This window comes from Dermacentor andersoni, chromosome 11 (assembly GCF_023375885.2).
Source record: "Dermacentor andersoni chromosome 11, qqDerAnde1_hic_scaffold, whole genome shotgun sequence".
In the NCBI taxonomy this organism is placed as follows: Eukaryota; Metazoa; Arthropoda; class Arachnida; order Ixodida; family Ixodidae; genus Dermacentor; species Dermacentor andersoni.
Genome location: NC_092824.1, coordinates 86,718,558 through 86,739,381, shown reverse-complemented (window position 1 = coordinate 86,739,381; position 20,824 = coordinate 86,718,558). Strand labels below are relative to the sequence as shown.

The following is a 20,824-nucleotide window of genomic DNA, read 5'->3' as shown; positions in this document are numbered from 1 at the left end:
TAGTAGTCGGTGTTCAGTTCTTTTCTTGATGTGTTGTAATTTTAGCCACAAGTTTCGCTTTCCTTCATCGTTCAATGCTTTGTTTTGCTTTTTGTTTTTTCCATGTAAGTTTAACATGTGCTATGTACAGGCATGCTGAAATGCAAGAACACACACACACATGGAAATGCTAACTGGAATATGCATTTTTCTTTTTGTATGTGCCATGCTATCTACAAGGGGGTTCTCTGCCTTGCTTCTTTCATGTTTCATTCCAGTCTGATGGTGCGCGCTGGAAAGGGCTAGACCGTGAAGTGAATTACATTGCACTGTTTTAATTGTCATTTTGTCACGTGCACCAGTCTACGCTGAAAATTCTTGCCTTTTCAGAAGCCTGCTAGTTTTTGCAGCTATGTTCTGCAGAATTTGTGAAACCTGGCTGTGCATAAAAGTAGTTGAGTGAACTTGAATTTAAGGACTGCCATATTAGCACCTTATGAATCCACTGCTGCTGTGTGACCTCAAATAGCAGATCATTATCACTCCATTTGCAGGTTGATGATGATTGTACTCGCACTGTTGCAGCTTTAAAAGCGATCTCTGCATGTTGTCTGAATATTGCGGACAGATCACGCTTTGCAGAATTAACGCACCACCACTGTTACCTTCAAGCCAAACGGTGGGCTGCTAAATGCAGACAGTCTTTCCCTAGCAGATGGTGCTAGCTCTTTTGAGTTGAAATGTGGGCCTTCATGAAGTCAAGCCAAACAGATAGATAAGTACTCCGAGGCGTTCACAGTGTTAATTTTACCAAAAAACGGCTTTTGTTAATCGAGGATATTACTTAAACAAAAACCAGGACAAGGGCCACCATTGTAAATATTGGGTATCGGCTTTCATGAACTCTTAGTTATGTTTTTTGTCCTTGTTCATCACTTTCTCTCTCATCTATTTTAAAAATAAATATTTCCTGTTTGCACTGTTTCAGGCTTCTCAGGATTCGACTCAATATGCAATAGTGGAATTGATGAGTTTCATTGAAGACGTAACTCTTTGTCCTGCCGAGTTTGACTCCAAGATAGAGGACCTCACGAAAGCATTGGGTAGCGTCACAGACGCCAGTGGTCTCGTTCAAGTTGTCGACACGATCTTCCAACAGGTGGGCATTACTTATTGAGTTATGTCCAGCATTTCCTAACAGCTTGTGAGAGACACTTGGCAAGGTGTATTAAGATGTATGGTTGGTCGACCACAATGCGGGCCCCCACATCAAAAATACAAGAGAAGTATTGTCATGATCATGGCACGATTCGTACCAAGAGTTTGCAGGGGTAGCGTGACAGCGGTAGCCTTGCCTGCTTAGAGCACATCACAGAGGTAACTGATGCTGCACATTCTGCATCCCTGGGATGCAGGCCTGTTTAGTACCCCTTTCAGTATAAAAGAACTTCTTGGTGGCTTTATTAAAGTATTTTAGCACAGCATTACTGTTTTAAAGTTACTGATACCAGCCGGCACTGACAACACATATGTGACATGGTCTGTGGCTAGGTATTGATATTGGTAGAGTGCTACAGCTGTGCTAACAAGCTTTGCATGAATAATTATAAAGGCAGCACATTGAAGCCCATTCCAATAAAGCCAATACACAACTTGAAAGACTCGCAACTTGGACCAACTTTTTTATGAAAGCCTGCAAAGACTCCAGTGCACTAAAATAAAGTTTGTTTTGAATGAATTTCAGTGTGGGACGAAGTGCAGCTGTTACTAAATTGTTGCTGCAACTGAAACATACGTCTCCTGGAACTGTGTTACATTTCCTTAATCCAAATTTTCACACTTGCAACTGCACACTATTTGGACAATAGCTACAGTGTACACGATCCAACGCATCTCTTGTGATGTTGTATAACTTCAACTTAAAACGGTGGCTTAACAACCCCACAAAGCTTGAAGGCCATTTGACACAAAAAAAAGATTAAGCAGTAGTGATTTAGCAGTAAATGTGAGAGAAATGCATTAGGGCATTACGTTGCACCTCTTTAGGTCCCGGATCCATGATTTAAACTATTTTCACCACATTTCAAAATGTTGTTCAAGAGCTCACTGGACACACGTCCTGCGGCTTTGACGAGTAAATTGCAACTGCCGGTGGTCCGGAGCAGACCACTGCAGTTGCACTCTCTCTCTCTCTCTCTCTCTACATATGCATACATACACATATATATGCATACATACATATCATATAAACATACACACACAGCCAAAAACTTCCTCCAGCACATCAATAACACTAGCATGGTCTCTACATTGGCAAACCAGTGCTTAAATCAGCATTTTTAACGCATGAAATTCAGCGTTTCAAAAATGATATGTTGAGCTTTGTGGGGTTAACCATACTTTCTGGCCAGAGCCATGCCATGGCTGAAGTATAATTGTAGCCGCAAAATGACCACATGTAATGTAGGCATCCATTTATTGCTGTTATTAACTTTTCCACAGCTGCCTGTGTGCATCTTGAATAGGTGTACGGCAGCACGATTTAAAGACTGGACAAGAGAAAACGCCCAGGGACACACACAGCGCTGTGTGTCTTCTTTTGTCCTGTCTTTTAATCGCGCTGCCATACGCCTATTGAAGATGTGTTACGAACAAGCCCACATTGCGACCCTCAGGCCTGTGAGCACTAACCTTAGTGTGCGGTGAATCTGTCCTATATGGTAAAGCAGAGCACTTTGTGATGGCTACACCATGGGCAGATGTATTCTGTCCCTATGCCAACGTTGTGCACAATTAAGAAGCAGAGTGCAACAACCGTGGCAGTGTCATCAAAAATTTTCTACATGGCTTGTGAAGCCATCAGTCAGTGAAGCCAAGGAACGCCTAGTGGAATTTCTTTTTTTCTTGTGTGTGTGTGTGTGTGTGTAATTGAAATGTACGAATGACAGAGAAAATGAACATTAAAGTGAAAGGAAAGACAGTGTGCTGTCTGGTGGGAGCCAAATGCATGGCATGTATAATGCTCTACCACATGAGTTTTCTCTCTCCTCCTTTTGTCTATTCTCTTGAGTATTTTTGCTTGTGTACGTAATTATGGCTTCATATGGTAGTTGCCATATAGTGACACAAAGAAAAAATTGAGCCGGACAGGCCACGTAATGCGTAGGGCAGATAATCCGTGTCCTATTAAGTTACAGAATGGGTGCCAAGGGGAAGGGAAGTGAAGTTGGGGAAGGGAAGTGAAGTTGAGGACGGCAAAGATTTAGGTGGTGGGATGAAATTATGAAACATTTAGGCATAACTTGGAATTGGCTAGTGCAAGACTGGGGTAATTAGAGATCGCTGAGAAAGGCTTTCGTCCTGCAGTGGACATAAAAAAAAGAAAATCAAGCCCCATGGTTGCTCCCCCAATTCTTGTCTCTTTAGGTGCCAGTTATTGCTCTTTTGCTTTCACACTTTGCAGGAGTCCTCTTGAAAGGCCAACTGCAACAAAATTTTGGACTATGTGAAAAGCGTAGTTTCAGATAGTGTGTATATAGAGCAGTTTACTTGCAAATTTTTATGTTTGAAATAATGAGTGGATGTGTTGCAAAAGGCTCACAAAAGTAAATGTTTTTATACCAAAAAAGAAAAAAAGAAATGTTACCATTACCACTCACCACAAGTGACACATGACTCGAAACGCTCAGCTCTTAGGCATAACCTCCAGTATTAGCTGACGCACTAGGATTTACATCATACCTGCCAACCACTAAGTGCATATATAATCTGCTTAGGTGCCATTTAAATGCTGCTCACAAGAAAATTGTACAATTAACAGCCCTGCAGCTCTGTCAGGATTGCTGCAGTAGTACTGTACAACTCGTTTATATTAGCGATTTAGCAAAAGTTGAAATTGCGTTGCAGTTGCCCATTAGGTTGGAGTTGCATTTCACCATATCTGTCTGTGCTAGTTGGTGCATGGCTACGTAAGAGGAAACAATGTAAAGTTGGGTTACTGAAAGAATCAGACAAAAAAAAAATTTGTACTGTCCCCCTCCCCTCTCCTTTTGTCATGTCCCCAGAATTTTTACAGATCTTCACAGGTTGGCAGGTATTTTTTTAAAAGCCTGGCCAATAAAGTAGCAGAGCTCAAATTGTGCAAGTAGATATGGTAATGCCTTTGAGGACGTATCACTGTCCGGGCACCCAGGCTGTGCGAGAGCGAGAAGAGTGTTGTCCTATGATAGTTCTTCGTCACACTTTCACATCTGGCTCTTGGCCTTTTGCAGGGCGTCAAGGAGCCAAACTTTCGGTATAGCGGGGCCCGGCTCTGCAATCACCTGGGCAGCAACCTCAGTGTTCGAGGCCTTGAGGACAGCGAGTTCACGAACATGCTTCTCGACCGGTGAGTTGAACGGTGTTGAGTGGCACAGCCTATCCTGTGGCAAGTCCACAAAATCCAACCTTATGGTGCTTGCACTGCTGACACTTCAAAATGATTTGCAATGCAGCAACCAATGCTTAGAGTCTCGATAATTTTATGGTTTGTTGGGCTGGTTGTAAAGTAATGCCCTTCCTTCCTCACATGCTTAACTGTGAGTGTGATAAAAACGGTGGCTGCTGTGATCAAACTGAGATACAGAAATGTTAAATCCGCGAGCGCTTCATATTCGCATGCACAGCTGCCAATAAGTACGGAACCTGACACTCGGTCTGTCTGGATAATTTAAACATTATTGTGATGCCGCTGAAGCTTGTCGAGAGAGCCGAAGAAATTATAGTAGGCAGGCTCAAGCCGCGGACGTGGCTGGGTGACAAGAGTGGTCAAGTTGAAGAGGATGGTGGCCAAAATTCTTATCTGTGATAAAATGGAGAAATCTGGAAGCTGCTTTTAGTTGCTACTATTGCTACAACATAGAGACTGCTCACAGTGTAATTGTTGGAGTTGCGAATATATGCACTATAGCCATGACAAAAATTTCCAATGCCTGCACAAATGCAAATCTTGTTGACCAAGTAGCTAGACCTCTCTGACAGCCGAAGCATGTGTCCAGATTGTTGCATTCTTTTAAATTTGTGAATGTTGAAAGTGTAATGCTTCAGGGCCGTCCTTAACAAGCAGTTTTTGCAAGAGGCAGACAAAGTAACACAGAAAAAAAAATGCAAGAGAGGAAACTGTTTACATTCTGCACACAAACTCAAAAGCCTAAGAGTCGCACCGCACACGCTGCTGAAACGTGGCCGCAGCAGAGTATGGCCTCCAAGATTATGCGGCACATGCTGATTATCTCGTAGGCACGAGCAGAGGCTTTTCTGTCACCTCAAGAAATCCTGCATATCTGCCGCATCCACTGTGCTTCCACAGAGTGCCTTGAACAAGACATATACTCCACATTTTTCTCTTTTTCACCTTGTTTGTTCACTCCACTCATTCTCTTCTACGTTGCCCTCGTCGCTCTTCTCATTGCTGCCGGCTTCGGAATTCATGGGGGAAGGGATTCATTTCTTGTCCAGAGCAAGCTGAGACAGGCTGCATCTTGATGAGGGAATGGCTCGGCTCAAAGAGCTCAGAAAGTGTGTCGCAGCTGGACTATGTGGAATGGTTTACTTACTTGTTTAATCCTGGACATAGTTCAGAGCTTGATTAGGTGGCAAGCTTGCATGTGTGCTTGTGTCAGAAATGCTTTATTATTATTCACCCATGGCAGTGCGCTGTGGACATGGCATTTTGCTGCTAAGCCCAAGGTCACTGGTTCAGTGCCTGGCTGTGATAACCACATTTCAACGGGGATGTAATGCAAAAAGCACTTGCATACTGAGATTTAGGTGAAAGTTAAAGACTCCCCAGCTAGTCAAAATTCATCTGGAGCCTGCAGCAGCATTGCTTTGGCTCATTACCCTGTAGCTGAACCGATCCTTATTTGTTGATTTTTTATTTCCAGGTGCCACGCGGAATGTTTGAAGCGAAATGACCTGGCAACCGGTGACGTTGGTGACGTCTACTTGCGAGGACTGCTCCTTTTCATAGCCGAGCTCTTCTCGCAGATGGTGGTTAGTAGCTTCCGTAGTTGAACCTGTGCAGCCGTGAAGCAACTCCAACATTGTAGGCATTCAAATTTTTATTGCAGTATTTTTACGCGGACATCACCCCAAAAAATGATATGGGGCTCTAGGAGGCCTCGTTATTCATGAACCAATTTAATGTTAAGGTTTAGCTCAACATGCTCTTTAAAAACAACTTAAGGACAGAAAAAAAGAAGGAAAAGTGAGCTAAATACAGCAACAGGTCTTGACCTCTGTGCCACAGGTCTTGACCTCTGTAGACTGTGGTGGAATTAAGTGTTGACTGCTATGATTATATTTTGTAGGGGTTGAGTGCATTTAATACTGCATCACTAAAGGGAATTCTAAAGAGAGAAACAGGCTAGCAGTACATTAACAAATAAAACTTCCACAATACCAAAAAAGCCACTCTTACCGTGAGAGGAATCTTCAGAAACAAGAGAATGTGCTAGAACCTAAGACGAACAGCGACATCAACTTGAAGTTTGCACACTAACTGGCGATGACGTCATGGACTCTGACAGCGTTTGCTTGCGCCTGGTGAATTTTTAAATTTTAAGCTTGCCACCCGGTGCCTTGCAAGAGGGCAAGCGAACATTCAGAAAGCGAGATGCTTGCACAATCTTGTCCCAGATGAGTTACACGTATCTTTGTGAACTCAACCTGTAAATTTTAGTAAGGCTTGTTAGCGATTGCTGAAAAAATGTTGTCTTTAATCCATAGGTTGCGAATAAGCTGCAGCAGTGGCTCAGGCATGCAGCAAGTATGAAGAATGCCACAGCATAGCTTGTACAAACCAGGCTTCTAGGTAGACAGTTGTAGGTTTTGGAATTACATAAATTATAAACTCTTTCCACCTAGTGTTTCCAGCCCCTAAAATTTTTGTGCCCAGACTGTCAGTCGCTTTTAAGTATGGCAACCTGTGCATGGGTAACTAACAGTCCTGCTTTGACATTCACACAGCAGCATTGGTTTACATTTTTTAACCAGTGACCCCGCCCCCTTTTTTTTTATCAGGTTATCACTGTTACCAAGTTATGCCTCGGCTAGTCAGTTTGCGCACATGACGTGCATAGTGTTATCGTTCATTTTCATGTGTATTTGAGCATCAGCGATTACTACTCTGGAATGTATGGAGAGAGACGCGTAAATAGCAGACAGACTTGAACCCATGAGGTTATATTTGTTGACTGTATTCGTTGCTATCATGATTTGAGGGCTGCCTGTCTTTGTGATCACAACTTCGCTCAATAAAGAATTACGCCACAGTCGCACATGCACTTTTGAGGACAACTTCGTGGGCTTCTTTTTGCCGGCTCGCACAAAAGTGCCAATTGGGCCTGCCTGTTTCAATGGTTTTTCGTCTCGGTGGTCATTCGGAAGTGAGTGCATGGCTGCCGTCTGAGATTTTAACTCGCAGTTAACGTCAGCATTTTGTTCTTCGCCATCAAAACGACATGTGACAATATCTTCCCCAGTTTTTGCGGGACGACTACTCGTACAAGGCGAAGCACATAGCCGGCTGCATCCCGAACATGATGCACACCCTGCTGCAGTCGCTGTCCAAGGAAAACATCAAGTGCACCATCCAAGTCCTGAAGGTGAGGCAAGGGCCACTAGAGAAGCAGTGGCTTTCTCTATATATACCATATTTGTGCGCGTATAACCTGCACCAGAAATTTGAAAAATTTTAACAGCAGAGTCAAGACTGTGAATGACATAAAAATTCCTCCTTGAGGTGTGGCTTCATGGCAGTGCATGTGGCTCTGATAAGCCGCACCTCAGGACAAATGTCTGCACTATCTAAAGTTTTCGTTATCTCTTTGGCAATCCCGCCACCATGTGTTGAATCTCCGTCCCTACTTTCATGGTCGCCCATTCTCTGCTTCTTGGACCGCTATTTCGCGTTTTTGCTAGAACTCGAGGTCGTGAGAACATGTTTGGAACCAAGCTGCTGGGCAAAAATATGGCACGGAAGAGCTGTACATCCACAAGACTACTTTTATAAAGGCATGAGCATTGTTGTGTGCAGTCATTTCTGTGAGTTATGTGCACTGATTTTTAATACTTCTTTCCCTTTCTGTGTGTTGTAATTGGCAGTGTGGATTATACGAGTGCATGGGTTACATGCGGGAAAATGATGTACCCATTGTTCATGCTGTTGTATATGCTTGAACCTTGTTGTAACCTCTTCAGGCCCATGATGCAAGTTGTTTTTATCAGTTCTGTTCCGTGGTAGCAAAGAAAATGCAGCGGACATTGAGCTTCCAATGAATTGAACCCCCTGTATAGTCAATGTGTCTTCACTGCACTCCACTGTGTTTCGTATTGCTATGCACACTACTATGCTGTAGGTACTGTCATGTTTTATGGGACTAGGACATTCGACATGCCGCATTCTGGCAGCAATGTTCACAGGCTATCTTTTTCTTCTAATGCGTGCAGTCAGTAAATCAATCGCATACTTAGGGCCTGTGATTCATTTCTTGTTGCACAAAACTGCAGTATGACCGACTGCACAATCAATGTATATTTAATGACGCACTAAATGATATGACTCGCTAAAAAATGAACACTGCAACATCATACCTTCTTGTCTTTCTTGCAGTGGATTGTCATGCACATTGGAATAAAGTTGTGTTAAGTTTGACACATTTAGGTCCATCATAATCTGCACCTAAAATGGTTAATGAACAGTGTGGATTTTGGCATACCACGCCGACCTGGTAGACTTGGACATGGCCTCTGAGAGCCTAAGTGCGTGTGCTTAGGCTCTTGGAGGCCAAGTGCCAAGGTTTGACCATGCCATTCGCTGTTTATGCCCCTAAATGGTGGCACTTCCAGCATAGCTGTGAGAATTAAGTCGCTCACACCTAATGTGTCAGCGTCGATTGTTGATGTGCTATAGGGAAGCTTGCCTCATGCATCCAGAGCATTCGCGTTTCCTGCATTGGCGAGTTTGATGTATCTGTAACATGCGTTTGTGGGTTAGCTTAAAAAGTCTAAATGCACCAAAATCTCGCAGGTAAATTCAGTACTGTATCTGATTTTGCTACAGTGAGGTTCGTCTGTAGGTAACCCAGCGTTGCATCTATAGTTGCTACCGATAATTTGAATTCAACGAGGACAGCCTGAAAGCTCGAATAATCAGGAGTTTGGAATATTGGATTTGCCAGAAAAAACAAGGGATCTTATGTCTATGGGTCCAGTGGTGGTACTGCAAACCAGTCCGAATAATTGAGCATGTCCTGTCCGATTTAACGGTCAGTGGCTGTATTTCTCTTGCAGGGTCAGAATTAAAAAAACACTCGTGGACTTAGATTTTAGCGAAGGTATTAAAGTAGACAACAGGCAATCATATAATTAATCTAGAGTGTCAGATCACCCTCCTAAAAATCTTGCAGCATTTGTTTTATGCTAAAAAAAATTATTTGCTTTTGAGAACAGTCAATATCTTAATAGCAAAACTATTTTTAGTATTTCTCACCAAATTTTGGTAGGTACTTTTTAGGTTCGACTATGTCATTTTTTAAATTAAGGTTCGCAGGCCTCAGTGCCACTTAAGTCATGGAAATAATTTCTTAACCTTTCTCTTTATGCTCTCTGTACTTATTTCAATAGTTTCTCTTCCAGTAGCCTTAACGGTTTTTCGTGAAGTAATTTTAGTACTGTTGTCTCTAGTGTCTTTGTTGATTCTAGTGCTGACATCTGGAAACACCTTTGTCCTTGCAACCCAGCTTACAGGAAGCAGCTTGGAAGACTTCGATAATTTGGAATCCAGCGGTGCTGATGGCTGCATATTGGACAGTGTGTTCGACAAGCTCAGGGAGATCGTGCAGAAGCCGGACATCGATCCGTAAGTGTGCGGCTATGGAAATGTTCCAGAACTGTAGAGACATCCTAAGGGGATTTATACCCATGTCACTGGGGCACCCGCCAAGTCCATTTAGGATAAGGGAGCACAAGGCTTTCCGAGGGAGTTAGGCCTCGGGGAAGTTGTGGTCATGTTGCACGGCCAGTACAGTGAAACCTCGTTAAACCATAGTTGGCCAGAGCTCGAAAAAGTACGTACTAAACGGTAGTACTGCTTAACCAAAATAGCATGAGGTTGCCCACTTGCCTGTCAAAAACGGAACTCAGAAAGAGTGCGATAAAAGGGGGGAAAAAATCAGTATTTATTCACTTCGCGCGACAAAAGTTATTTTCGTTTGATGCCATGGCGGCCTAGCAGTGACGACCGCGGCCTCAAACTTACTGAAGCTGCGAGCCAGCTTTTCAGCCAGCCCCCTCTTCTTGGCAAGCACTCGCATGGCAGATTCCTCGTTGGCGTTGCATGTTCTCCGTGCACACAGGCGGTAGCACTGCAGAAGTCACAGGACGCCTTTTTCATTGCGGGGTGCTGTTCTCATCGCAACAATTGCATTCATGAGGCTGACGTAACGCGCAGCTTCTGCCACTCTCGGGCCTGAATCGCCCGTGCTGTCGCATTCGGTGTCGTTCTCATCCCTTTTGCTAGCCCACAGTTCGGCAACAACAGAGGCAACGATGGCGAAAAGTCGAACCGCGTAGCCGACATCTCTTCGCGGTCACAGCAGCGCTGCTGAGCAACTTCGCACTCCAAATGCAACACACCGTAGTCAACAGCAGATCCCTGTCGCGTGCCAGCGCTGACTTCTTTGTGTCACGTTCGATAGCACGAACGTCTAATTTTTCTTCTATGCTGAGCATCCGGATTTTTTTTTTATCCGAGCTTTGGCATGAGGCGAGTCCTTGTTTGCACAACGCCACAACGCTCTCTGGTCTGGCACGGCGCCGAAATGGTGTTGATGCGGCTTCACGCACAGGCGCAGAGGGTGCTTGGAGGCCGTTGTTCTGATCTCTGAGGCTTGTTGTTCTGCCGGGCCGCCCAATAGAAACGACGCACGACCATGTTTGCACAAGAAAAAGTGGAAACACTACCTGTTAACTGATCCATACGCAATAAGCTAGTACGATTTATGCGGATACAAAACGCATTATTTTCAATGGCCACATAGTCGGGGATTTGACTTTACTACTTTTAAAACGAAACTACTGTTTAAGCGGGTATGGCTTAACGAGGTTTTACTGTAATGAGTTCTTAAAGGCCAGCTGCAATGGAATTTCACTTCAACTAAATTGACTACAAATGCCTAACATATACTCTCAAAGTAATCTCGGCAAGCCCACAGGGCTGGTATTTGCCTAATTTTGTTAGCAGCTATTAAATAGTGCCTATGCAGTTGATGTGTGCCCCTGGCGGCAAAGCGGTAGCGATACAGGTATGGTGAATGTTGAACCGTATGCAACTGTTTACCTCTCAGTTGCGCCTAGGCAGCCAGGCGCATTGATAGTGCCCATCATTTGCAAATTGACAGGCGCCTTTCTTGGCGTGCATTCTCCCTGTTACGCTCGTGATCAGAGCTGTGGCAAGAATTCCGATGCATTGCGCGATTGTCGAGTGCTCGAACACACACTCAAGCGCGAGCAGTGGCTGTGCAGTACACAACGCTGAGTAGAGGAAGGCCGAACTCACCTTTCCTGTCCCAACTTTCGGAGCAAAAGCACGCGCCACGGCACAGCAGGCAAGTGCGATGCGGACCAGCCAACACGCCCGGAGCATGCAAACTGCAGTTGACGAAGCTTTACAACCTACACTTCAACAGCACAGTCATCTAACCGATCAAGATTTGCTTGGCAAACGCTTTCTCGGGGTAACTATAAGTACCACATGCTGCGATGGCACATGAAAAGGAAAGGTAAATTGTATTCAAGGGAGATATTCTCCAGCGAGCAGAAACCGCACGCTGCATTTGTCACAAAGGAGAACGCGACGCGGCGGTCATGGTGTAGATGCAGCGGACAGCCATGCAGGAATGCAATGCTGCCAGAGTGAAATTGGGGAAGCTTTACCACGGCCGCAGTCTGGCCTGTCTGGCCGCGAGTTTACGTACACTTAGCATCTAGCCCCTCTAGACCGGCTGTGCCAAGCCTCAGCTACTCATCATCGTTTCCTACAGAGGGCGGTAGTTGTCTGATCGGTTGACGAGTTCGGCACATTTAGTGTGCCAGGCAGCAGCCGGTGAAGTCGGATTTGTGATCATATATCATGCCGGAGACGCTAGGATCGATAAAATTTTACCCTGCGCTTTAAACGTGACCCGCAGCAGCGCGGCGATCAGTTCTTGCTGTGGCGCTAGTTGACAAATGCATGGCGAACAAGCGCTTTTTTGTTTGTTGAAGGCGGAAACACCTTGCTTCAGTGAACCCGAACAGCATGCTGCTGGTCAGCAAAGCTAGCGCGCTATGCACCCTGTTCCACTGCTCCAGCATGCGATAGGACATGTTCTATTCCCGTGCCAGCCACACTACACTGTAGAGCACCCAATTTAGCCGATGTAGTATAACTGTGCCATGCGTGGATCGCATCTGCGTTAAGCCGGACTATACCACACCTTTAGCTCGGCCAACCCGATGCGCTCTTCTTCAAACGGAGGGCAGAATGCATTGAACTTTCGAACGCTGAAAACCAGATAGAGAAAACTGGCTTGACTCGGAGAATACTTCACATTAAAGCAACATCGCGGGCGTGCAGCAGCGTTGTCGCAGCGCACGAAGCAGCTAGCAAAGTGTACTAGCTCTGTAGCTAGCAGACATATGGGACCTGTTTGATGATACACCAGAATGGAATATGAGCAAGGATTGCAGACAACACAGGTGATAATGGTGGTGCTTTTTTTCCCCAGTTTCGGTATGAAAAACATCGATTTTTGGGAGCTATTTCTGGTGGATTGACCTGTATTTCAAGCGTAAGATTTTGCACAGAGGCTACTGTATGTCTAAGTTATCTGAAGCTGGGTTTTTTACGCGGTTGGAAATTTCGTTGCAGTTGGCATTTAAAGGAAGCTGCCACAGGCACATTCAGTGGCGTTTGGCTATTGTACAGTTGTAAGCTTGTAGCTTCTAATTACGCTCGTAGCTATTAGAATTAACACTCCTTCTATAGAACATGTTATTCAATAAGTTTGGTGGGAAAAACATACACCTCGTTAAAATGTAGTGTGCTCGCTAAACATAGCAATGCTGACAGCAACACTAGCCACCCTGTGCTTATCTGTGTTTTCCTTTGCGGCGTGGCGAGTAAGCCCTGTGTTCCGCTACCCAAACTTCTGCAATCTTTGCTAAAAACGCAATGTTTCATACTTGGTGATCTCATGAGCTTTCCTTTCATTTTCTGTACTGTGCCGGTGTCAGTCACGAGTAACCACACCCGCCACTGCACAACCAAGGCGAGAAAAACACGGTTCCAGGCGTCCTAAGTAGAGTGTTGTGCGGCAGCGAGCATAACTGTTAGGTTTATTTAATTCAGCAGAGATGTTACAAACACACGCAACATTAATTTTAATGCAAGCAGCAATTAAATTCCTAGTTTTACAACAACCAGTACAAGCGCAAGAGTGTGCTCCCTTCAGGCGCTGAGGGAGATCGCCGATCTCTCTTAGCGGGAGGGAGGCCACGTGACACCGAGCGCATCTCCCTCGAGATGAAGACGGCGGAGTTGAAAAGGAGTTTTCGGGTGCCCCGTGTGACAGGGTTATTACTCTGGCTTTTGTGCAGCAGGCTAACAGCTGGTGTGCGCGTGGTGTATGCACCATGTTCGCTTGGTGGCCGTGGCATTACACTGCTGAGCTCGTGGTCAAAGGTTCGTTCCCAGCTTCGGTGGCCTCATTTCGATGGGGGTTCAAATGCAAAAATATTGTGTGTTCTTAGATTTGGGTGCAAGGCCCCAGGTGGCCAAAACTGATCCGGAGTCCCCTCCACTACTGCATGCCTCATAATCGTGTCTTGGTTGTGGCACGTAAAACCCAAGAATGTAAGTAATTTTGTGGTGCACACCTTGCATATCTCTAGAGTTTCTCTCCTTCCCTAGTCTGTTGCCTTTCGGTCCTTGTTAATCCCAGAGTCGTACCTGGAATGCCAACATTTGTTCGGGTGTTGACAGGTGTACTTTCATATTCGCTATATCTAGGCAGTACAGTCGGTTGGCAGTTATGTCAGGTAAATGTAGCTCCACATTTGGCAGATCTAACAGATCCTGTACAAGCAGTTGGCAGCCATGTACTATAGAGAACAGTGGCGGAATAAAGTACCGTCATCTTTTAATCAAGTAATGCTGATCTAATCAGCCTGTACCTTACAAGACGCGATGGCGGGGTGTGATGAATGGTGTTTTGAACGTTTCGACAGAGGCTTGAAGGCGCGTGCAGCTGTAGCTCTTGACCGTTGATGTCCTCACAGCTTAAGATTAACAATGATTGGATGACCACAAATATCTTATACCCCGTCTACTTGCATTTTTCAAGTTAGCTGACATGCACAGAAAGAAGGGCGTGTGTCTTTTTGCACACTCTTTATTTCCATTGTTCATCAAAAGTAAACTGCATATGTTGATTTTAATTTAAACTATTCTTTCGTGTGTGCCTTGCAGGACGGCATCGCTGATGATTAAAAATGTCCTGGAGCTCCGCGAGAAGAATTGGGGCCGATCGTCTTCCTCTTCAAGCTCGCCGTCCGGCTGTGCTTCCGATGATGTGAGTTGGCTTGAAAAAAGATTTCTTTACAGCACCCACCGGCGAGTTGTCGACCTTTAGTACTCGCTTGCCGAGAGGAGAGAACTGCCCTACAAAGCCAATTGACCGCTTACCCTCGGCTAGGTTCTGTAAATTCTTTTTCTTCAAGATCGCTGTCACTGCATGAGAGATCCGGTGCACCCTTAGAGGCACGCCAAAAGGAAATGTTGAATAAAGTTTACACTGATAAAATATCCTTTCGCAACTTTATACTCGCTTTTTAGGATCACACATGGATTCATAGAAAGTAAAATGAAGGTCAAAGCTTCTGTGTGTGCTTTTTTTTTTTTTTTTTTTTTTTTTTGTGCCAGAACTCATGCACTGGTACATCAGTCCGATGTCATGGATGTCAACCTCTTTTCTTGTATTTGGGCTCTTGTGCAGCAGTGAAAACTCTTGAAAATTGCCAGTTCTATTAGAACAGTACCTGTAAAGAAATTAATGAGGTCCGAGCAGATGAGTTTAAAATTCGTGACGTCACCTTAAGCTGGTGTGTGGGAACTCCATGACAGTGGCAACATCATCTGTATTTCGTTTTCGTGTCTTTTCTGGCTTTCCCAAATCTCATCACGTGGTAGTGCCTTTCTTGGTACTACAGAGGGGCGATTCTGTTTTAACCTCTTTGGTCACAGTGTACACAAAAAAATAAAAATCAACTTTGCCATCTTTTGTGCAGTGGTGGCAGGAATAGACCACAAGCATTCAGCTTAGGGTAAATTGAACCTTCTTCTTACCTAAAGTACCTCCGTTTTACTTATGAGTGAAATGTATTGCCTTGAACAACCGTTTTGGATCAAGGCAGTACCGTGTTTGACGGCACATTTGACATTGGGCATTTCGTTAGCAGCTGTGAAAGAACTCTTTTTTTTTTTCCTTTCTAGTAATGCTTGCAGCTAATAATTAACTTGTGCATGTAACACGAGCAGGTGACTCAATTATTTTCATGAAGAAATGTATCATGATGGACTGTGCAAGGTACTTAATTACCCTGTAATTATGATGACTTACCATGAAATGTTCAAAGAGTTATTCTACCACCTTCACTTGTGTCTTCAATGGAGTCCGCAGCTCTTGGTAATGAAATTGCATAAATTTAATGTACGCACTTATCAACAGTCTGTCATCATTCGTGACTGAACAGGTTAATTCAGTTAAGCTTACCTTTTTCTCTTTAGTGAGGGCTGACATGACATTTATGACCTTCCATTTTTTTTATGTCTTATTTCATTTACTTATTTTGCTTAAAAATGAAGGTCCAAGCTCTGTAGCAGATATGCTGACAAGTTTCAGAGCACCATAAATAATTTGCTGTAGTACGGTTCTTCTTTCTCTGAAGCAGTTTCGGTTTCCACCCAGCACGTGCATGCCTTACATCATGGCAGTAAATACAGAAAGCTGCACTAGTTGTAACCGTGGCATATTAAAAAGAGTTTTGCAGCACCTAGTGGGAAAGGCAAAGAATAACAGAGAATAGAATGTAATAGGGCAGAAGGAAAGCTCTCCCGTGTTGTGTGTCCTCTTTGCTTTCTGTTGCTTCACCTTCCGAGGTCGCTGGTTTAATTCCTGCTGTGGCGGCCACATTATGATGGGCACGAAATGCTCGCATACTTGAATTTAGGTGTACCTTAACGAACCCCAGCTGGTTAAAATTAATCTGAAGCCCTCCCACTGTAGCATGCATCATAATCGGATCGTGATTTTGGCACGTAAAACGGTAGAATTAAAATTTTCTTTTTTCATTCTTTCCTCTTCTCCACTAAGCTTTAAATATATATATATATATATATTTAATAATGACATCACTGTACACTCGTGCTTGCCTCGCTCCTACGATCATTTCTGCAGCTGCCGCGCACAAATGCAGCCAGAAATGTACGCCAATCCCGATTATTATTATTATTATTATTATTATTATTATTATTATTATTATTATTATTATTATTATTATTTATGAGCAGTGTCATCACATACTTAGCCCTATTGCGACACGATGTCAAAAAATTTCGCCCTTTGTCGTGGTGCTGCAATAATATCAGTGATGCCCGTTTTGGCATTTCGAGATGAACTTTAGTGTCGAATGAAAATCTTTTTTGTTTCCCCAACCTTTGTACTAGATAAGTGTCATCCTTTTACGTATGAGAGGTATGTGGTAAGGCTTCTGCTAATAAATCTGCTGTGCGAAGTTTGGCAATTGTGCTTTCTTTTTTTCTCAGTGAAATTTGGAAGTCTGGTTTTTGGACCAATTAAGTGCAAGTGGAGTTTGGAAAGGGTACTTACTAGTCTAAAATAATTTAGTGTTTCTTCTTGCTGTTTTTTGTAAACTCCTTGTCACTTTGGAACTTCTGTTGCAGTATGAGTAGCTAGTTTGCCGTTGCAGAAGCGTGATTTACTAACGCAGCTAAGCTTAATCTTCCTGACTTGAAGATCACAAGGCCTGTGCTGTCGTCACATCAGATGCACAGGCAAACAAGGAAGGGAAAGCGGAGAGCAACTTCTGGTAACACTGCCGGCTGTGGCAGCAAGCAAAAACTAGGTTGCGACTGAGGCAAACAAAAAGTCGAGGCAGCTAGCATGAATGTCGCCAACGCACACTGGCGGAAACGGCAAAAGTCTACGGGAATGCGGGTAAGGCCACGTGACTGAAAACTGACCAGATTTCTTGGCTGCTCCTGCAGTGGTACTGTAAGCGCCTCCCAGGGCTACCCTGATCTTTAGTCTGGCAATCCAGAAGCACCATCCCAGTATAGCTGAAGCGCTCCTTTTGAAGCATCCAGATATGCCACATGTCTCACTCTCTCACCACCTCTCCAGGCCGGAAGGGCCATTTACACATCGTTTTGTGCATTTTGTGCCATGTTCTGAGTCTCCAAACTTTAGTCATAACTAAGAAACGGAGTATGACATGAAAATGAGGACAAGATAGAAGGCAGGACAAGTGCTCGCTTTGGCTGGTCGATACCTGTTCTGACAGCCGACGGTTGTCAGAGGACTATGTTGGGCCCTTGGAGCGACTGTAGATGTAGTTTTCAGGCCATCCAGGCTTTACTCATTTAAGTCCGGAGGTGTGGACTCAAGGCTACGAGTAAGCCTGTGCATTATGTGTTTTGCATCTTCCCTTAATCATCATCTTTGATCTTGTTCCTCCTTGTTTCCCTCTTTTTCTTCCCTGTCGCAGAGTGGCTGGCGAGAGGAGTGTGCACTTCAGGCCTTTCTCTTTGCCTTTCCTATTACCAAACTTTTCTCTCATGCAACCGTGCAGAATGCTGTATACTCGTTTTGCATGAAACCCGCGTTGGAGAAAACAAATAGCAACGGGCAGGTGATGGCATATTGCCTAGGTGAAATGAATTGCGAGGTGGACCATGATCTGAATTACTAGTTCAGGAAGAGCAGGTATTTCAAATGAACCTACTGATTTTCTCAAGTGTGACTTCACAAGCATAGGTGCTTGCCATTGGCTCCTGCCACTTGCATGTTGTCAACCTTTTGCTCATGTACACAGCATTTGTTTAGTTTTCAAGCTCCTTATCCCTGTTAAGGGTTGAATAGATAAAAGACCACTTGACACCACAGATTACTGTCGCTTTCTTTATGCAGGCTTTTCTGCCTTCACAATGCCACAGTTATCATGTTCACAGCCTCAAATGACGTCTATCATTTGTATTTCAATGTTTCGAATATTTTGTGTGCGTTACATGTAGGGAAATAATGTATTTCTGCCTCATTAGACAAGAGCAACAAACTAGTGGAGGGGGCTGAGATCGATTGTGCAACTGCATTGAACATGTGCAGGCAGTTCCCAAAGTTATCTATTGTCTCTTCGTCGAATGTGAGTGAAAGGAAATGAGTGTCACACTTTCAAAGCTGCACTGGGGTTATTCTGTATTTCATTGGCCCTCTTCTTGCTCTGCTTCGTTCTCGCTTCATTTTGAAACCACTGCATGGGTGGTGGAATAACGACACCAACTGCCTGCAACTGTTTGTGCATGCCGTCTCTTCTCGCTTCTTTCCAGGTTTTTCACTGATAAACGCGCAAAAAGCAAAGTGCTCCCCTCCCTCGCCACTTGTTTGTTCCTCTTGGGTTTGTGTGCTGTCTTTTCCACCTGCTGCTGCTGCTGCTTCTCTCTGCACTGTTGCCTTCCTTCCTTGCTCGCTGCGCCCTTCCAAATCCCGGGATATTTGCAACAAGTAATGCACCTTTCCTTCAAATGTTTAGTCTTTATGTTATTTTACTTTTTGTGCCTGAAATTTGTGGCAGTTGTCCGTCCTCTCACTGACACACACTGCGGCGCTGACACTGCTCGACTCACTCAGCAGCTGCGGCCAAATTGTGCAGTGTGGTACCATATGCACTCGTGTAAAGGCTTTATTAACAGTCTCAACAACATGCAAATTTTAAATGGCCACGAGTCGTGTTATTTAAGCTTTTCCAGCTATGCATAATCTGCGATCCCTTTGTACCAGTAAGAGTGCACGCTGTTGCTTTTGTAATGCGTTTATTTGTCCACGCATGCGTGCCACGCACATGGTTCCTGTCTAGTGCTCACCACTGTCACTACTGTCACCACTGCTTGAAGATCTGTGCAGCAGCACATTTTGTGGATATAGTCGTCCTCTGTTCCATCCATGGCATTAGATACGCCTTTGATGCTAAAGCTTTTCACAACATCTGAAGACTGCATGCTACATCCTCAGAATTTGAGAGTGGAAAAGTTACTCCCCCCCCTCTCTCTCCAAATATTGGGCTGCCAGGTTAGTGGGTATGGCTCTTACATGAGTGAGCAAAGCCCTTGCTCTATTGCATATGGTAACTTGGTTTCAACTTGGAAATAGCATCACAGTGTAAATTTGGCAGACACAAAACTCCTGCGCTGTTTCGTCTTCTGCACTTTGTGTGCGTCATTGCGTTGTGATGCCTTTCCCAGGTGTGCAGAGAGACATGTTAAAAGGGCATCTGCCATGCTAGTTACGAGGTGGCAAACCAAACTGTTCTGTGTGAAACCTTGGGCGAATTGGTAGAGCGCATTTTAAGCAGCTCAGAACAGTTGAACCTCGATATAACAAATTATATTAAATGCTAAATAAATAACCTGGCAAGAGAATGAGGATTCGTGATTGGCAGCCAGCCTCTAGAGTCTGTGCAAGAGTACATTTATCTAAGCCCTTCAGTCACAGGGGACCCGAATCAGGTAAAGGAAATTTACGTAAGAATATAGGCGAGTCGAAGCGCATCCGGCAGACACTATTAAAGTCTGGAACAGCAGCTTACAGCTATCCTTAAAAGGAAAAATGTACGATCATTGCATTATATCAGTACTAACACATGGAGCAGAAACAAGGAGGTTAACAAAGAAGCTTGCGATGAAGTTAAGGACTACACAACGAGCGATAGAAAACAAAAATGATGGGTGTGGCCTTAAAGGGACAGGAAAATAGTGGTGCGGATTAAATAGCGAATGGGGGTAACCTGAGCAGGCCATGTAATGCATAGGGCAGATAACCCTATTAGGGTGGTCTATTAAAGTTTCAGAAAAGGTGTCTGGGAAAGGAAGCACAGTCAAGGACGGCAGAGAATCAGGTGATGGGATGAAATTGGAAAACTTGCAGGCATAATATGGGATCAGCTGGTGCATGATGGGGGTAACTGGAGATGGCTGGATGAGGCCTTCATCCTGCACTGGACATAATTAGGCTAATGATGATGACTGCAACCAGTTATCGGATACTTTTACAAAGTAAATTTAAAATGCTTATGGCCAATATTGGCATGCAAAGAAAGCTGCTTCTGCTCCAGTTGGTCCCTTGCAGTAGTCTCCCTGGCACCTTCTTCGGGCGTGGGTGGTCCCAATCGGGGCCTCCTCTCACTGAGAACTCGTGATGGTAGTGAAGCAGTCATGCGAGGGTATATCGTCATGCCTCGTGGCAGGAGAAGCACTGAATTGGCGCCGTTTTTCATAGTCATGTAAGACAAGCAGCTTTTTCTTGTTTTGTCATTTTTCCAGATGACGTGCATGTTGCTTCTCTCTTCTCTTTCCATGCTTTGTTTTGTTGCATCCTGTTTCTCCGAAGCATTTTGATGTGTGTGTATATAGTAGTTTAATATCCCCTTCGAATATGTATTATGTATATTGTATGCGTCAAGTTAGCCGACT

General features: G+C 44.3%; 1 protein-coding gene across 2 annotated transcripts in view; it reads left to right on the top strand.

The window, feature by feature from the left end:
• Paip1 (Poly(A) binding protein interacting protein 1) overlaps positions 1-20,824 on the top strand; it is a 29,993-nt gene that overhangs the window by 4,040 nt on the left and 5,129 nt on the right. Inside the window, exons 3-9 of one of the 2 annotated variants that reach the window (XM_050167563.3) lie at positions 968-1,138; positions 4,251-4,366; positions 5,904-6,012; positions 7,503-7,625; positions 9,762-9,880; positions 14,531-14,633; positions 18,686-18,823. In XM_050167563.3, the coding sequence (XP_050023520.1) occupies positions 968-1,138; positions 4,251-4,366; positions 5,904-6,012; positions 7,503-7,625; positions 9,762-9,880; positions 14,531-14,633; positions 18,686-18,697 (753 nt within the window). In that variant the 3' untranslated portion in view covers positions 18,698-18,823. Of the gene's footprint in view, positions 1-967; positions 1,139-4,250; positions 4,367-5,903; positions 6,013-7,502; positions 7,626-9,761; positions 9,881-14,530; positions 14,634-18,685; positions 18,824-20,824 lie in introns of those variants that run through there. The other variant, XM_050167562.3, reaches the window with a different exon arrangement.